The sequence below is a fragment of the Lolium rigidum genome, chromosome 5 (genome assembly GCF_022539505.1).
Source record: "Lolium rigidum isolate FL_2022 chromosome 5, APGP_CSIRO_Lrig_0.1, whole genome shotgun sequence".
NCBI lineage: Eukaryota > Viridiplantae > Streptophyta > Magnoliopsida > Poales > Poaceae > Lolium > Lolium rigidum.
Window position 1 is genome coordinate 180948551 of NC_061512.1, and position 16399 is coordinate 180964949.

General features: G+C 46.0%; 2 protein-coding genes across 2 annotated transcripts; both read right to left on the minus strand.

Annotated features, from left to right (window-relative positions):
* Positions 1-1700: 1700 nt before the first annotated feature.
* LOC124655331 (serine-threonine kinase receptor-associated protein-like) lies at positions 1701-8411 on the minus strand. The gene is made up of 7 exons (XM_047194245.1): positions 8043-8411; positions 5665-5800; positions 3671-3752; positions 3232-3407; positions 2981-3118; positions 2755-2894; positions 1701-2222 (listed from the first exon to the last, which is right to left on the minus strand). Exons 1-7 carry the CDS (start codon positions 8158-8160, stop codon positions 1990-1992), a joined length of 1023 nt encoding a protein of 340 aa, XP_047050201.1. The 5' UTR covers positions 8161-8411; the 3' UTR covers positions 1701-1989.
* Positions 8412-12148: 3737 nt separating this feature from the next.
* On the minus strand, positions 12149-13738 carry LOC124656784. Its single transcript, XM_047195468.1, has 2 exons — positions 13418-13738; positions 12149-13313 (listed from the first exon to the last, which is right to left on the minus strand). Exons 1-2 carry the CDS (start codon positions 13736-13738, stop codon positions 12168-12170), a joined length of 1467 nt encoding a protein of 488 aa, XP_047051424.1. The 3' UTR covers positions 12149-12167.
* Positions 13739-16399: the final 2661 nt, after the last annotated feature.

The window sequence follows — 16399 nt, forward strand, 5'->3', positions numbered from 1 at the left end:
TCTTGGACTAGTTGATGATGATATACTCGTGAGAATGACATGGTTAGCTTGAGTTGGTGGCTACCCCGTAACTTGGGTTTGAATCTTCTCGGACGTGGATTTGCGGTTCATTGAGCTTTTTCTACAAGAATAAGCCTTGGGTGCTAGTGCCCATGGACCTCGTTTTTGATGATGATATACTCTACACTTGTATGTTGGCGAGATCAGTGAGAAGATTTCACTCCCCTAGTTAACTACCCTGTCGTGCTAATTGCCCGCTTCATCTCGACTGCTCGCCGCACAATCTATCAATTCCCATGTGCTCGTGCAACTCGTCGGTCGGGCATCGAACGCGCGTTTGGTAGGCTGTGAGTTTTTTTTTTTTTTTTGCATGAGCTGGAACGTGGAACGGGCTATTTGGTTCTCTACAGTCCGCCACGTTGTTGCATCGCACGATTTTCAAAGCAGTCTTTTGCCTGCATCTAGAGGAACGTCTAAATCGGCAATTTCTCCAGGGCTAGCCCATTCTCGCGTCATTTTGGCTCCACTGAGGCAACGGTTGCACGAGTTGTTGCCTACGCTCACTCTCTCTTAAACTACTCCACACACTCTCTCTCAAATCAACACAAATATGATCCGAATTGAAATAAGTTGTACATGAAAAATATGCGTGTTGATGATACGAATCAATTCCCACGATCGGTTTCGAGTTTCGTCGATCGTAACTCGTCAATTTCATATATTAAGTTTTAAGCGAGCCAAATTCGTCGCACACGTTTAACCTTTTGAAATTCCCTTTGATGAGTAGGTTCACCTCACCATTTCGCATGACTTTCATGTTGACGGATTTTTTTTTATTTTGATGTACATATAACTGATAGATAAACTGTAATCTATAGGTATGTGTGAGTAAAGTTTGGACTACTTTTGCTCAACTTCTCGCTCGCCATTTTCATGAACGGCGACGTGGTGATGATAGGTGAGAAGTGAGAGGTGATAATCCATGGTGGTGGAATCATGGTGATGTTCATCTTCGTGGTCGGCAACGTGCCCATGCTTGTGACCGCATGATCGACGGTGTCCTGGTGGTGTTCGTCTTCGTGGTCGGCGATATGGTGATGTTTGTGATCGGCGTCACCGACGGTGTCATGGTGGTGTACGTCTTCGTGGTCGAAAACGTGGTGATGCTTTTGACCGGCGTGACAAGCGATGCCATTGCCGACGTGCCGAAGCTTGTGAACAGCGGTGACATGATGATCTTGTAAGGTGAGGTAAGGTCACCATGTTGCCATATAGGTGAGGCTAGAAAAACCATACGATCAAATCAAAGTGTCACTTGGATGCCACCCGATGCAAACTAGCCTATCAAACGATGTGTGATTCATGAATCGGAGCTCGTCCGGAACGAGACGGGCGCAGTGAGCCATAAATCACACCATGAATCACATGCAGGCTACCAAACGCGTCCATGCGTCCATAGTACCAAGACAAGCTGGCCGTGTTACCACTGTGAAGCAGTTTATAATACTCCAATGTCAGGGAGACAAGCTTATAGCTGGCTAAGGCATACGCATCTGCACACAGTATCACAGGTGCACCAAGAATGCTTAAACATGAGATGAGAACAAACTCCCCGAGTGTCGCAGCATTCCAAAATAACACCATTTCTTAAAACACTTTTTCATCATCAACACAAATGTCGGACAAAAAAATATGTGGCATTTGAATCTAATCCAGTCACCGCCTCATCAGCAGCATACAAAACTTCACATGTTCCAACCCTGTTCTACGCGTGGTTTATTCTCAGCGTACAAAAAATCCCCAGCATTTGCTCATCATAGGACAAGATTTTTCACACAGCGCAGTTAACTGCTCTCAGACAATGATACAGGCCATCCACCCTTGCGTCAGAAAACAGCTTTGAGCAAGGTGAAAGAAACACAAAGAGCAGCTTGGACAACGCTATGTCGGTAAGCACGAAGGATGGCCATGCAGGCCAACGATGTAATCCTACTCCTCGGCCTTCTCCTCCTTGGGAATGTGGAAGCCTTCGATCTTACACGTAACCTCCTCTACACCAGCCTTTGGTTTACCGTTTGCATCGGCTGCCTCCTCGGCGTCTGTGTTAGCTGGGCTCAGCTGCCAGATTCGGATAGTGCCATCTTCTGACCCTGACGCGTATGATTCACCCCCAGGTGCGAACCGGACGCAGTGAACTGGGCCATGATGTCCTTTGTTACAAGCTGCACAGCGTAAAAATAATATCAGATAGTATGTTAGGATGAATAAGTGTTATGGAATAAAAAAAGGAAACAAAAATAAGAGCAGCATTGATCGATCCAAAAAAGTATACAATTAAAGCACCACCAAATCAATAACATTACAGTACGTCAACAACTCAACATAAATAGAATCAGATGGCTATGCATCAAGATGTACGAGAAATGTGCCTAATAATGACAACAGGTGAAAACAGAAATAAATGATCAGGCACCAGTGACTACAGGATGGTCTTGTTGTGAAAGAACTGCAGAATTCTCTCAGACAAGTGCAACAAGAAAAGCCATATAAATGTAGAACAAAAGCTCAACATTCAAAGGAGATACAACATTTCAGCGTCATGGTTAAGATAGACTTGGAACACACAATGAAGCTATAAATAAGATACCAAACAAATTTAGAACTTAGTGCTATAGTTTTATTTTGAATAATGCAAAACCACAGTAGAACTGGAGACAAGCATGGACGATTAAATGCTAAAATAAATTGACTTACTTATTTCTTCACCGGTGACGAAATCAAATACATGAACCCACATATCTTCTCCTCCAGCAATGAACTTGCTCCCGGACTTTGGTTCAAGTGAAGCCGACTCCACAGTAAACGACATATCATAGCTTTTAACAAGCCCAAAGCTGCAGTATAACCACCAAAAGGTGTTCTGATAAGGAATTTATCTTATTCATATGATGCAGATTAATATCAACAGGAAATGACTTACGTATTAGCATCCCAAAATTTCACACTTGAGCCATCAGCTGTGGTGATGAACCTGCCATCCTGGCTTACTTCTGCACTAGTAACAGGTGCCTTGGTTTCAAGAGTTTGGACAATTTTTTCACTCCTCACATCCCATAACCTGTTAAATACCGAAGTAGTTATTCAAGATGCACTAATACTATATAAAAAAAGCATCTAGATGTTTAGGATATTCAATTGAGGCATTTCTTCCACAAAGACACGCAAACACACCTTACTCCACCCGTATCAGTGCAGGAGCTCAATATAGTTTGGTCATTATGAAGCCAAGCGACAGTTCGGATAGAAGCAGGTGATTTGGCTAGTTCTTTTGGAGCAGCATCTGGACGGTTCAAATCATATACACGCAAAATCTTTTCCATACCTCCAGTAAGCAACAGGTGGGTATCCTGCAGTGGCATTTGCAATTTAATTAGGTTTAGACTGCTCATATAAGACAACTCCAATTGGTAAAGCACATAAAATGGTCCAGATTTCAATAAACCAATATGTTTTCTTTTAATACCCAATATATCTCCAGCAGGAATAACCAAGGAGTATTACTATTAGACTACATCAGGATTTAATTCAGTAGACCATAGAGGTGTGAAAGCAAGCAACATCCCGGACAAAAAAAAGGACACAACAGGGCATCAGTTTGAACAAGCAATACCTTAGAAAAGGCACATGCACGGACTATATGCTTGTGTTCAAATGAATGAAGTTCATCTCCTGTTAGTGCGTCCCACACTTTACTGAGAAGAAAAAGGAAATGAATGTGTCAATGGCATATGTCTATAAAAGGATCAAGCTAAACTCAAGAATATAAGAACATCTTTGAGTGTTAACATCAAGAACTACTATGTTTGCTGGTTAGCTTATTTCTTGCAATCGTGCTTGTTCAGATTGTTTTGCACATATTTGCAGCATATCTTATGACATATACTGAATCCATTTTAGTAAGCGTAGTTTTGCTACTTGAATATCTATCTACTACCTCTGTTTAAGTGTCACAACTTTGTCTAGATACGGATGTATCTAGATGCATTTCAATGTGTAGATACATCAGTATCTAGACAAAGCTGTGACACTTAATTTGGAAAGGAGGGGGACATCAGAAGACATTTAAGAAAGCAGTCAGCATCCCTATGTATCTCATTGTCGGAAGGTATGGACTAAGTTATCAACAAAGACGTACTTATAGATGCCCATTAACTCCTAAACTGACTTACACTTTTGCAGCAATGAGTCCCAGTATAGATGCAAGTACCCTCTACCCTCTTTAGTTCAACAAAATGAACTATCTTTTATAATGACATCGTCATTTTCAGAAAACTAGTTCACTTTTTTGAACTAAAGAGGGTAGAGTGTACCCTGATAGGGACCCACTTGCACCTCTAAGTCCTAGATCTTCCATAGACTTATGGTAGAAAACAGATGAGATGATACCCAAAGTTTTCTTACTACTTCTACCCATAATATTCTCCCCCATTCTTCATGCCCACATTATTCATTGTGAAGTTTCTAGTATCCTAAGACCTCACCTATGTGGCTTTGACGGGGTTCAAAACAAAACAAGGTAGCCTTTACATGTTCCCAGTCCTATAAATTGTGAAGTAGGAATGATGCTCGGTTCCTTGCCTTTAGCACTGATAAGGAATAAAGTTATTTTGTCATTTCTGCTTTGCTTGGCAATGCCCATAAAATATTTATAGCTCCTTTTACCTATCAATTGATGTAGTATACCCACATGCACTCAAGTCTATTGACCTCTAAATTATGAATTTGTTATCTGGAGGAGAAAATATGAACTCCATGCACCCTAAAGTTTTTATGCCAATTCTCTTGTCTCCATTGTAACAATACAAAGCAGATTGCAGGTTCTAACCACATTATGAATCTAAAAATGGATATTTCCCATTGGCATGCAAAGTTTTACTATATTTTACCTAGTCGGTCACTCGACCTTTTTTACCATGTATGCAAGCAAACAATAGAGAAAAAATTAAGAGTCATGTTCAGTTAAATAAGTCTGGTTGTAAGTGAAATTTGGTTGAATAAGTATGCGAAATTCCAAATCAAGATGCAACAATGAAATATATAGAAAAACATGCAATTATTTTGCTACCAGTCACACACTGGTGCAGCCCTAAAAGCCATCAATCCTTTCTTCATCTTGCTTTTCTCTACTTCCACCGTCATGCTAACTACCCCACCGCTGACTGCGGTTATCCCAGTGTTTCCACCGCACAGGTAGCCCCTCTTCCCACCTCCACCTCTTCCCAACCTAACTTGCTTATGTACCAGCCGCACCTATGTACTGCCCCTTCAATCCCCCACATCCAGAAGCACTATCACCGCCCCCACCCTAAAAATGCAGTCGAGGCTAAGTCTCCTCGTGAACAATAAAACCAAAAATTGGGCATTAATCCTAACCCTGCCAACAGCGGACACCTTTGCCTAAGAAGAACAATGGTTTTGGGAGAAGATAAGGAGGGAGAGGTTGCAACACAAATAAGAGAACATGGAATCACCAACTCGGAAGTATTACGCATGGAAAAGGAACACAATCCATACGATAAGCATCAATCGGTACAGTAATGAGGATGTATTCTACTTTGTGAACAAATTAACTGGAATCAATAACAATGGATAAGAAAATCATACGCTGAAAAGTCCGCAGAACCAGAGGCAGCACGCAGAGCATTTGTGTCAAGGCAACAGCTCCAAACAGCACCTTTATGACCTTCAAAAGTCCCAATCCAATCTCCAGTCTCACCATTACGAAGCATTGGATTCGAGTCTGTAAATGTAAGTACACCAATATTAGATACATATTTGATAGCCAACAATCAAATAAGACAGTACATTTCTGCAACGCATAGCTAAGTTTGCTGCAGCATACAATCTTAAGTGATATGCTTTACAGTTTACACTAACCATATGCCACACCGGTTCCAGCATTTGTAATACGATATCAAGCAGAAGTTAAGTCACTATGTTACAATGTTCTAATGCTTGCAACTGGTGACATGTATTGGCTATTGCTTCATCTATCTAATAGACTAAAAACATCTTTTATGGTCATTCATCAAGTGATTCAAAATTTAATGAACTCTCTTAACAGTCAAGGGAGCGTGAATCTAGAAGATACATGCATTGCCATGCAAATAGATGGGATGTCATCTGCTACAATAAATCGGATGCCATGTGCAAGAGATGTAATTGGATGCAGATACCATCCCTTTTAACCAATCCGACAATATTTTGATTTGAATCTAACAACCACAGTTCATGACCAGATATATGTACTGCTGCCGTATGAGTTTAAGACATCCAAATACGCAACCGTAATGTATCAGGTAACATCTATGCATAAAATAGGTAGTTTCTTATAATGTATGTATAATTGACCATTGCCCGGTATTTGTTTCGACCAGTTTCATCTCATATCTATGAATAAAACAGCCTGTTTCTTATAATGTATGTAGAATTGACAATAACCCGGAATTTGCTTTCTATCAGTTTCATCAGACCCATACATTTCAGTGTGTACCTTAGTATATTTATAATGCTTGTAACTATGGACTCAAACATCATTTTCATACTACCACGATTTGACTCCAGCCAACTTCCGCAGCTTAATGGTGTGTATGGAACATGAAAAGGAGATAGAAAACGTGTACATGGTACACAATTACAAACCTCCATTTGAACAGACCTGAAATCACTACTTCCTTAAAATGTGCAGGAATGAAATAATTCTGTCCAATTTAATAACCATAAATAATGTAGGTAATCCATCATACTTGTTTAAATCCGGCATCTAGCTTTGAAAACTATGAGGCATGTGTGTGAGAGAGTTGTTGGCTGGGCAAGGGATTTCTTGATTTACAGTTTTACAGTTACTACCATGTAATTTCAGTTTTTATGGCGATGTTGATGCTGTTTAATGCCTTCATCTAGTGTATCTGGTGCGTACATACTCAAGATGTCACTCCTTGTTGTTCTAACAATGCAGCATCAACTTGTATGTGGTACACAATTACCTAAAATTACTACTTGCAAATATCTGGAGTTCAGACAACGTAAAAATAGAATAATTCTTGTCCAATATAATAACCCTCAATAATGTAGGTAATACATCCTAGTACTTGTTTAAACCTGGCATCTAGCTTCAGAGACTATAAGTAGGCATGCGTGTCTGTGGTTGGCTGGCGGGGGATTTCTTGATTTACAGTTACTACAAGTAGACATGCGTGTCTGTGGTCGGCTGGGCGGGGGATTTCTTGCTTTACAGTTACTACCATGCATAGAGTGACTAGCAGTGCATCCTTAAGACTTCTGCAAGCATAAAAAAAAACTGAGACGCATCTACAAACTAAGAGACCACAACTGGAACAACAAGGATTGCTGTGTTAAGTACTTTGAGACGCTTCATCTCCAACTCTGACTAATGTGGCGAAAGAACTCAGCAACATGGCAGTGTGTACGCACCAGATATACCAAATGAACGCATTAAATAGCATCACCATCGGGGCATAAACTGCTGAGATGTCCCGGTAACCATTCCACCCTTCCCATCCCAGACATCTTAATAAGTTCACCTAAATGTGTAGTGCGGTAGTCGTCCTACTACTTATCACCACAATGAAAAATCACACAATATTAATACATTTAATGACCATAAACCAAACTAACTGAAACCCTTCATATCTCAAGCATCACAAGTTCGCATGACTCTCGGTACTAATTATCAACAGAATTACGAACTATACAATATCAGCACATTCGGTAACCTAGAACCGTGCATACAGATTTGGCAGCGAGAAAACTAAACGAAACACTAAATCTCGACAAAAACAACAAGCACTGGTCATTACACATCCGCCAAAACAGAATCCATTCAGACAGCGCTCGGGCACACAGGCGCAGACGTCTCAACCAATCCACTGCGCGCTAGAATCAGTCACGCAGCAGGTAGCTGCCCTCGCATCAGACGCCTACAGGGGTGGGGTGGGGGGAGAGGGCGGCCTTGTGCTTACCCTTGCTGGCGCTGATGAGGAAGTAGCCGTCGGGCGTGACGGGGCTGTAGAAGAGGTCCACGACGGGCCGCGAGTGGCCGTGGCACACCAGCGGCACCGCCGCCTTCTTCTTCTCCATTTCCCCTGCGCTGCGGCTCTAACCCTAGCCCTATCGATCGGCTCCCGGCGGCGCGATCGGCTCCCAACCCTAGCAGAGCACGCTACGAATCGAAGCAAGATAATTGGGGGAAAATCGGGTGGGGATTTGCGGTGGCGGATCGGCGGGGGGCGGGTGGTATGATCTAGGTCAGTGGCGGAGGGTAGATTTGTACACGCGGGATTTATTTTTGTTAGCAGTGGGTTCGTGCCCGGAGGAAAGGGTTGGGGAAGGAGCAGCGGAAGGGGAGGGCCGCCTTTTATATAGACCAGACTTGAGTAAGTGTTGCCAATTCGCGGCCGTGCAGTTCACACAGGTGATGACTGCTGAGTGCTGAAGGAGAGCGGCATATGTACCGTGCACCGTGCAGGTATCTGCCGTTGGTTGTTTCATTTTTGCTTTGAGTTTCATCACACATCAAAAACATCTTTGCATATACCCTACCTTAAACGTTGAATTTAATTTGTAATGTTGAACTTAAAAGACACATACCTATTAAAATATCTATCAGATTAACATTTCGTTTCAACCAGTGTATTTCTTTCAGTTATATCTTTTTAAACAAACTTAAAATGGTTCCTTTCGATGAAATTCAAATTTTGAATTTCGAAACACATTTAAACATGATGATACACAATGAAACTCAATGAAACTAGGTACGAAAAATTGTGTCTCGAATTAGACTCTCGGTAAATTGCTAAATATCTTCTAACTTTGGTGAACCTAGTTTGACACATAGTGAAACAAAATGTTTTAAAGAAAAATTTCACCAAATTTCACCAAGTAACTACGATGTTTCATTAAGTTTCAGAATTACGATTTCAGAAACTATCAAAAATATTCAATATTGACGTCATTCTAAAGCTCCCTTCACTAGTAACTCAAATATTTAAATGGTTCAAAAAATTAAATTTATAATTCAAAATTTGTGGAGGTTTTACGTTTTACAAATAGACGTAGTAGTGTGATGGAGAGGGAATATAGAACTCTCGGAAAGAGAAGAAAAGGAAGGAGAGAGAAGGTGGCCCCGTGCACGGGAGAGAAGCATTTCTCAACTGCTTGCTTGACCCTGGTTAGAAAAAATGTAACTATGGTATGATGCCAACATCATCAACGGAATGCTCTGACAATGACTCGGAACAATGGATTTGGGAGGATTTTAGTGGTTTCTGATTGTCTTTCTATGATAGATCGCATCAGTGCTGCGTCTAGGGATCGTTCTGATGTTGGAATTGTAGTAGGCGGTATCAAAGCCTTGTCGAGGGACTCTGAGTCTTGTTCGTTTCAATTCTCTAGTAGAAAGTCGAATGTGGTACCACATAAGTTGGCTCGATCTGAGTCTGTTGATGTAATCCCAGAGCTTACTCGGGAAGAACTCTGCATTGATATTGATTGATCAATAAAGTGAATCTACAAACAGGGTGGCGTTATGTGATTGTAGCATTCGGTTCATCTACCATGGAAAGTAATGATGCATCCCCTCCGATCCCCCCCCCCGACACACACACACACAGAGACACACACCAGCACCACCTTGTAGATCCTACCAACCGTCAACATGATCAAGTGACCCAATGTCAAATATGTTATGTTGGAAATAACGCTTGTATACAAAGGAGCAGTCATTTTTCACTTTCTAGGGTTTGTCATGGAGCTATGGCGACGGTCAAGCCTCGGCTCTATGGAGGTGATTGATGCCATGGAACCTCCTAAACTGTCAGACCGACCATGGCCTCATTTTTGTACCAACGATGCACATGCCATAAAATTACCATGTAAGCATTACGATAAAGGAAGAATGTCACACACCACGAGTGTCGGCCACATCAAATGACATCAACTTAATAGTATATCATTCCTCGGATATGTTTATGGAAATTATCTGAGAATTTAGAAAACTCTGTTTGACAAATTAAGAAATAGTGGGTCTTTTTTTGTCGGTGGGTCTTATTATGATGTCACCGGGAAATATAGCTATTCCTAAGTAAATAAAAATCCATACAACGATTCGTGCAACCACAAAGAGTCGAATCTCGTTGTATGGATTTTCGACTCTTTGTGGTTGCACGAATCTCGTTGTATGGATTTTTATTTACTTAGGAACCACAAAGAGATAGAAATATCTTCATGTTTCATCCCATGGCCACAATCGAGAGATTGTTATTTCTAAGGCGATCGAAAAATAGTGGCTCCAAGAAGGTTTATTGCTGGGTGGTCTCAACTTTGAAATGACACGCATCCGCAATCATCTGGGACGGCGAACCAGCGACTTCAGCGCAAAATATCGCATCTTAACTTTCTTTTTAGGAAAATGATCCAATCCCCCGGGGATCACGCGCTTCCAACCTCCGGACGCGCAACCGTACGATCTCCGATCCATCAGAGCCAAACGTGCGGTTCGTAGGCCCACGCACGTGGCCCACTTGTTTCATCCTCCACTTGTTTCTCCGATCTACCTTATCTCTTCTGTTTTCTCTCATCCACTCGTTTCATCCCGTTGACCACGCGAGCTCGCTGCTCTGCAGCCTTTCTCCGCCGCTAGACCACACGCCGTGCCCGCCGCCGGACCGCGTGCCTCCCCCGTCGCCGGTAGGGATGCTGTCCCGGTCTTTAGCTTGCTCCTATCAGCTGGCGCAGCTCCGTAGCCGAAGCAGTTCCCGTCTCCGGCCGCACACCGCCGTGCCCTTGTGGCCAGCTCACCAGCGAAGCCGACTTCGTCGCCGCGCGCAGCGGTCCATGTATGGCCCTCGTCCGCCCCCACGCCGAGCTCCGCCGCTGGTCAAGCTCCACCTCCTCTTCGAGCGGCCGACCTCTTCGCCGCCCTCCTCCCCTGCAGCCATTGAGCGGGCAGCAAGGTCGAGGTCCATAAGGACACTGGAGGAGTCGCGCTCAAGGAGACCAAGCTGGTAGTGCTCCCTGTGTGCCGTCCCCACGCATCTCCCCGGAGTTGCTGTTTAGCGGTTCACGTGTTGCTACCTTGAGCGTCCGACGTTGCTACTGCCTTAGGCGTTTAGGGTTGCTACAGGTGGAGGGATGCCAATTCGCCTAATTTTATTGATGATGACGTCCATCTCTTTTCCTTTTTATGCGATGCTGCGTATGAAGACTAGCGGTGCTACCCTAGGTTGACGACGGTGCTACTATAGGTTGGCGATGATGCTACATTGGTCGACGGCATGGGGTGCTGCAAACGACACACGACGATGCTACCAACCGTGGTCGGGGTTGCTTCCAACGGTGTTATGTGTTGCTACGTGCGGGATTGTGTTTTGGGGATTTTGTGGCCATATGTTTCGTGGATTTGCAACATAGGAATTATTTTTTTTGCTACTTCTTTTTTGCGATGTTGCTACAATTGCAAAATATTTTTGCTACGAGGTCTCCAGCGAGGTCTTCGGTGAGTCTCCGGCGAGGTATCTGGCGAGTTCCCCATCGATGTATCCAACGATAACTATTTTTGCTACAATGGCACAATTTTTTTGCTACGAGCTCTCCGACGAGGTCTCTGGCGAGACTCCGATGAGCTTAGACGTTTTGTTTGATTTTGTGACTGAACCGTTTTTTGCTATAATGTAGCAAAAGTGGGTTATTTTTTTACTGCGGGGGGTGTTTTTTTGCTACATTCAGTAAAAGCAGATCTGGCCGCTCAAGATGGCCGATCCGACGGCTGGTGACCCGGGGGCTGGGAAATCAGATCCGGGGGACGCCCAGCAGTTTCCCCCACGTGTGACACGCAGAAATGTGACTGTACCGTGCCTCCCGTGCACGTTTCGTGCTGCATTAAATCTTTAGGTTTCATTGTATTTAGAAATTTAGATTCAGGAAGTGTCTTCGACACATGGGAACCGATTTAGATCCGGAAACGTGTCACACAAGTGACACATTTAGATCGAACTGATTTGCAATAAAAGGTGACGATTTAGTGCACTGGAGGTTCCGTACACTGTACTTTTGCTGCTCTTCGTGTTGCCGCGGTCAGTCAACGCCGCTCACTGCGGCAGCAGCTCCCTCTCGTCCTCCCCTTCATCGTCGGAGTCGGACCCGTCGCCGCCGGGACGGGCTCCACCTCCCTCTCGCGCCGTCTCAGCCCGCGCCAGGTCTCTGTCTCTGGGGTAGGTGCAATACAGAAACGAGTACACGAGGCAGCACAGCGCCATGGGGATGGCGATCGCGGTGTACAGGGCCCTGGCGAGCGAGGTCGCGTTGTGCCGGTCCGTCTCGACGGAGGCGGCGTGCTCGGCGCCGCCCGCATCAGGGCGGCGCACCAGCTTGTAGCCGTAGATGCGCTCGGCGAGGAGGCCGACCACCGGGGGAGCGAACGAGGCGAGCACGGCCTCGAACGTCCGGTCCAGCGCGAACACGGTCGTCCTCGACCGCGGCGGCACGATCTCCGCCAGTATCGGGCTGTTGGTGGCCGAGGTGTTCCAGGAGGCCATGAACCCCATGACGAACAGCGCGGCGCCGTGCTTGGCGAAGCTCGCCGGGTTGCTCGGGAGCGCGAGCAGCAGGACGGCGCAGAGTGGGATGGCAGACCCGGAGCTGATCTGCGAGAGGATGATGCGGCCCGAGTTCTTGAGCCTCCCGGCGAGCACGTCCCCCATCTTGCCGCCGAAGAGGCCGCCCAGCGAGGTGGCGACCTTGAACAGGGTGATCAGCGCCGCCGTCTCGCCGTGGGAGAACCCGACGAGCTCCAGCCACATGGCCGTGAAGGACAGCGCCGACCAGGGGAACGAGCCCGTGAGCCCCTGCGCCACGATGACCTGGAACGACGGGATTCGTAGCACGGCCTTCGCCTCCCTCACGAACTCCTGCAGCTCCTGCCGCACCGTCTTGGCGGCCCTGGGCTGGGCCTTGCTGCCGGCGGCCGCGAACGCGCGGATGGACACGCCGACCGCCGCCCCCATGGCGGCGAGCAGGAGGAAGGCGAGCCGCCAACCTGGAACGCCGAAGAACGAGGTGGGCGCCATGAGGAGGCCCAGGGTGGTGCCGCCCACGGTGCCGGCCTTGCTGGCCACCATGAGCCACCCGAAGGCCATGCCCCTGTTCGAGCCGTCGATAGAGTCCGCGACGAAGGCGAAGATCGCCGGGATCTGCAGCGCCAGCCCGACGCCGTTCAGCGCCGCTGTCACCGCCATCTGCAATATTGCATCATCCGATAGATTTGAATTTGAGCTCCTCTGTTACGAAGCACAGACGAACGTACGACGAGGATGAATGGAAACGTGCAAGATTCACCGGCCTGCGCGAAGGTGGTGGAGAGGCCGATGAGCAAGGTGGCCGCAGCCCAGAGGAAGGCGCCGAGGGCGATCACGGTGAGCCGGTCGTGGCGCGCGGCCAGGTAGGCGGCGAGCGGGTAGCACGCCGCCTGCACGACGGAGCGGGAGAGCGCGATGGAGCCGAGCGCGGTGGGCGAGGCCTGTAGCGCAGCGCCGATCTCCCTGTACACCGACGGGAGCAGAGCCGCGTCGGCGCGCTCCATGGCAAGCGCCGCGTATGCGAGAAGCAGCGTGGCCGCCGCCGTCCGCTTGCGCTGCCGCCGCTTCTTGCTCTGCTCCGGCATCGGGTGCGTCGTCGTCTCCTCGTCCTTCTCTCGATGCATTGACCTGGACTGGACGGAGTAATATTTGTGGATCACGTGCAAGCGCCTGTCCTGATGATATAAACAAGTCACTCGGCACGCCAGAATCTTTCAAGAACAGCAAAGGCTTTGCTGCATGTGCCTGTGCAATTTGAAATTCAGGAATCAGTAGGGGCTCACGACCCAAACATAAGCGTAGGTCTTATTTTTTACAACTTTTTTGTAGCGTGCTCTCCATTACTATTATGAATTTTCAAAGTTTGGCGTCTTTTGATCCGGACTGCAATTATCTTCTTTTTTTGAAACAATTAGTAACCTTTATTGTTACACAAAAAAGGTTACATCTTCCACCAATTGTGAAACAAGAAACAAAGGCGGCTCTTCTAGCCAAAAGTTGCTATTAGAAACATCTACTGATTTTGCTATTAAATCTGCCGCTTGGTTTGCTTCTCGCTGACAGTGGGTCAATCGTGTCGACGCGAACCCTGCCATGATCGTTCGACACTCATCCAAGTACGCCATGCCTACTATCATGTTGCTTGTCGGGTCTTCAAAAGCTGTGACTACGTTCATGGAATCAGTTTCGACATAGATACGGGTGCAGCCTACACGTTCAGCCAGGCGTAGACCATCACGGACTGCCTGCGCCTCAGCTGTGGTTAGATCGATCACTCCGTCGATCTCATTTCTACAGGCTGCCACAAACTGTCCGCTTGCATCTCTTATAACACATCCCGTGGATGCCCTTCTAGTTTCTACGTTTACAGTTGCATCTGTATTTAGCTTCATAAACCCGGCCGGTGGTTTAGACCAACCCATTTTTATCCTGGCCGACTTATTCTTCTTCACTTTCAGAGCATTAGCCACCATAGCTTTTATTGATAGAGCTATTCGGCTCGGTGGTGGAGCCTCCCCCTGATGTTTCATCTCACGTCGCCTCCACCAGATGAACCACGCAGCTGTGGCTAGTATCTCCTTCCCCGGTAAAGACCCCAAGCTAGGTATCGCATGTTTTGTATTCAACATATGTTCCAATACTGAACTACCCGATAGGTCTAGCTGTGCTGCAAATTGGACTTGTTGATCTAATCCAAGAGCTTGCCAGACTTCACGAGCACGGTCACATTTGAACAACATATGTAGAATATCTTCCGCTCCCCATGCACATACAGACACTGTCCACTTCTTTCAATATGCCGGTTTGCGAGGGTGCACATGCACGGGATTATACCATGCAGAGCCCTCCAAACAAAATTTTTAACCTTCGCCGGTACTGTAAGCTTCCATACATTCTGCCAAACTGGGTTTAACGTGGATCCACTTGGCTCATCCCATCTTCGTGTCCGGCTGGCATATTGGTGTTGCCATTCCAAATGGTAGGCCGACTTAACAGAAAATACGTCATTTTTTGTGTAGTGCCATGCTACTATATCCTCTGAATCCCACGGTGACAAAGGTATAGCTTGTATTCTTTGTACATCCACGGGATAAAAATTATCCACCAACATCTGTGTATCCCAGTTACCGGTCACTGGATCTATGAGCTCCTCCACCTTGCTAATTATTCTCCCTCCTTGCCTTGTAATTACCTTCCGCGTAGGACTATTTGGCAACCATGGATCATTCCACACATTGACGCTTGTGCCACTCCCAACACGCCAAATATATCCTCTCTTGAAAGTTCCCATGCCGGCCATCGAGACTTTGCCATGTAAACGAGGACCCCTTCTTCGGTTCAGCTCTCAAAATATCACGCGAAGGGTAGTACTTTGCTCTTAACACTTGAGCACACAAAGATTCAGGTTCATCAATCAACCTCCAAATCTGTTTGGCCAACATTGCTAGATTGAAACAATGCAAATCCCTAAACCCATCCCACCATGCTTCTTTGGAGTGCACATTTTCCACCAAGAATACCAATGCATAGCTTTTTTTCCCTCCTTTTCACCCCACCAATATCGAGCAATAGCTGAAGAGATTCCTTTACAAATCCCTTTTGGAAGTTTAAAAACTGACATTGCATAAGTTGGGATTGCTTGGGCTACGGCTTTGAGTAATATTTCTTTGCCACCCATAGACAAATTCTTCGCGTTCCACCCATTGATGATTTGGCATACACGATCAACTAGGTGCTGAAAACAATCTGTCCGTTCAACTCCCACATGAGATGGCAGCCCCAAATATTTATCGGTTAGTGCTTCCACGTTGATATCCAGTATGTTACACACTGCCTCCTTATTCTCTGCCAGTGTATTCGGACTGAAAAAATTACTGGACTTTGGTTCACTTATTAACTGTCCCGAGCTGGCACAATACATGGTCAACACTTTCCGAAGAGTGGTTGCATTAGCCTTCATCAAAATCAGAGAATCGTCGGCAAAGAGTAAGTGGGATACCGACGGTGCCCCACGACACACCTTGACTCCCTGTAAATTCCCAGCTTCTTCCTCGTGTGTTAACAAGCTTGAGAGTCCCTCGGCACAAAGCAAAAATAGATACGGCGAGAGAGGGTCACCGCACGCAAGCCCCTTGTAGGTGTAATCGTCTCCGTCTCATCCGAATTAAACCATATTCGTAGCTTACACTAGAGACGCATAAGCCATGATCAAATCTATCCATCGCTTGTGTAAAACCAAGTCGCCT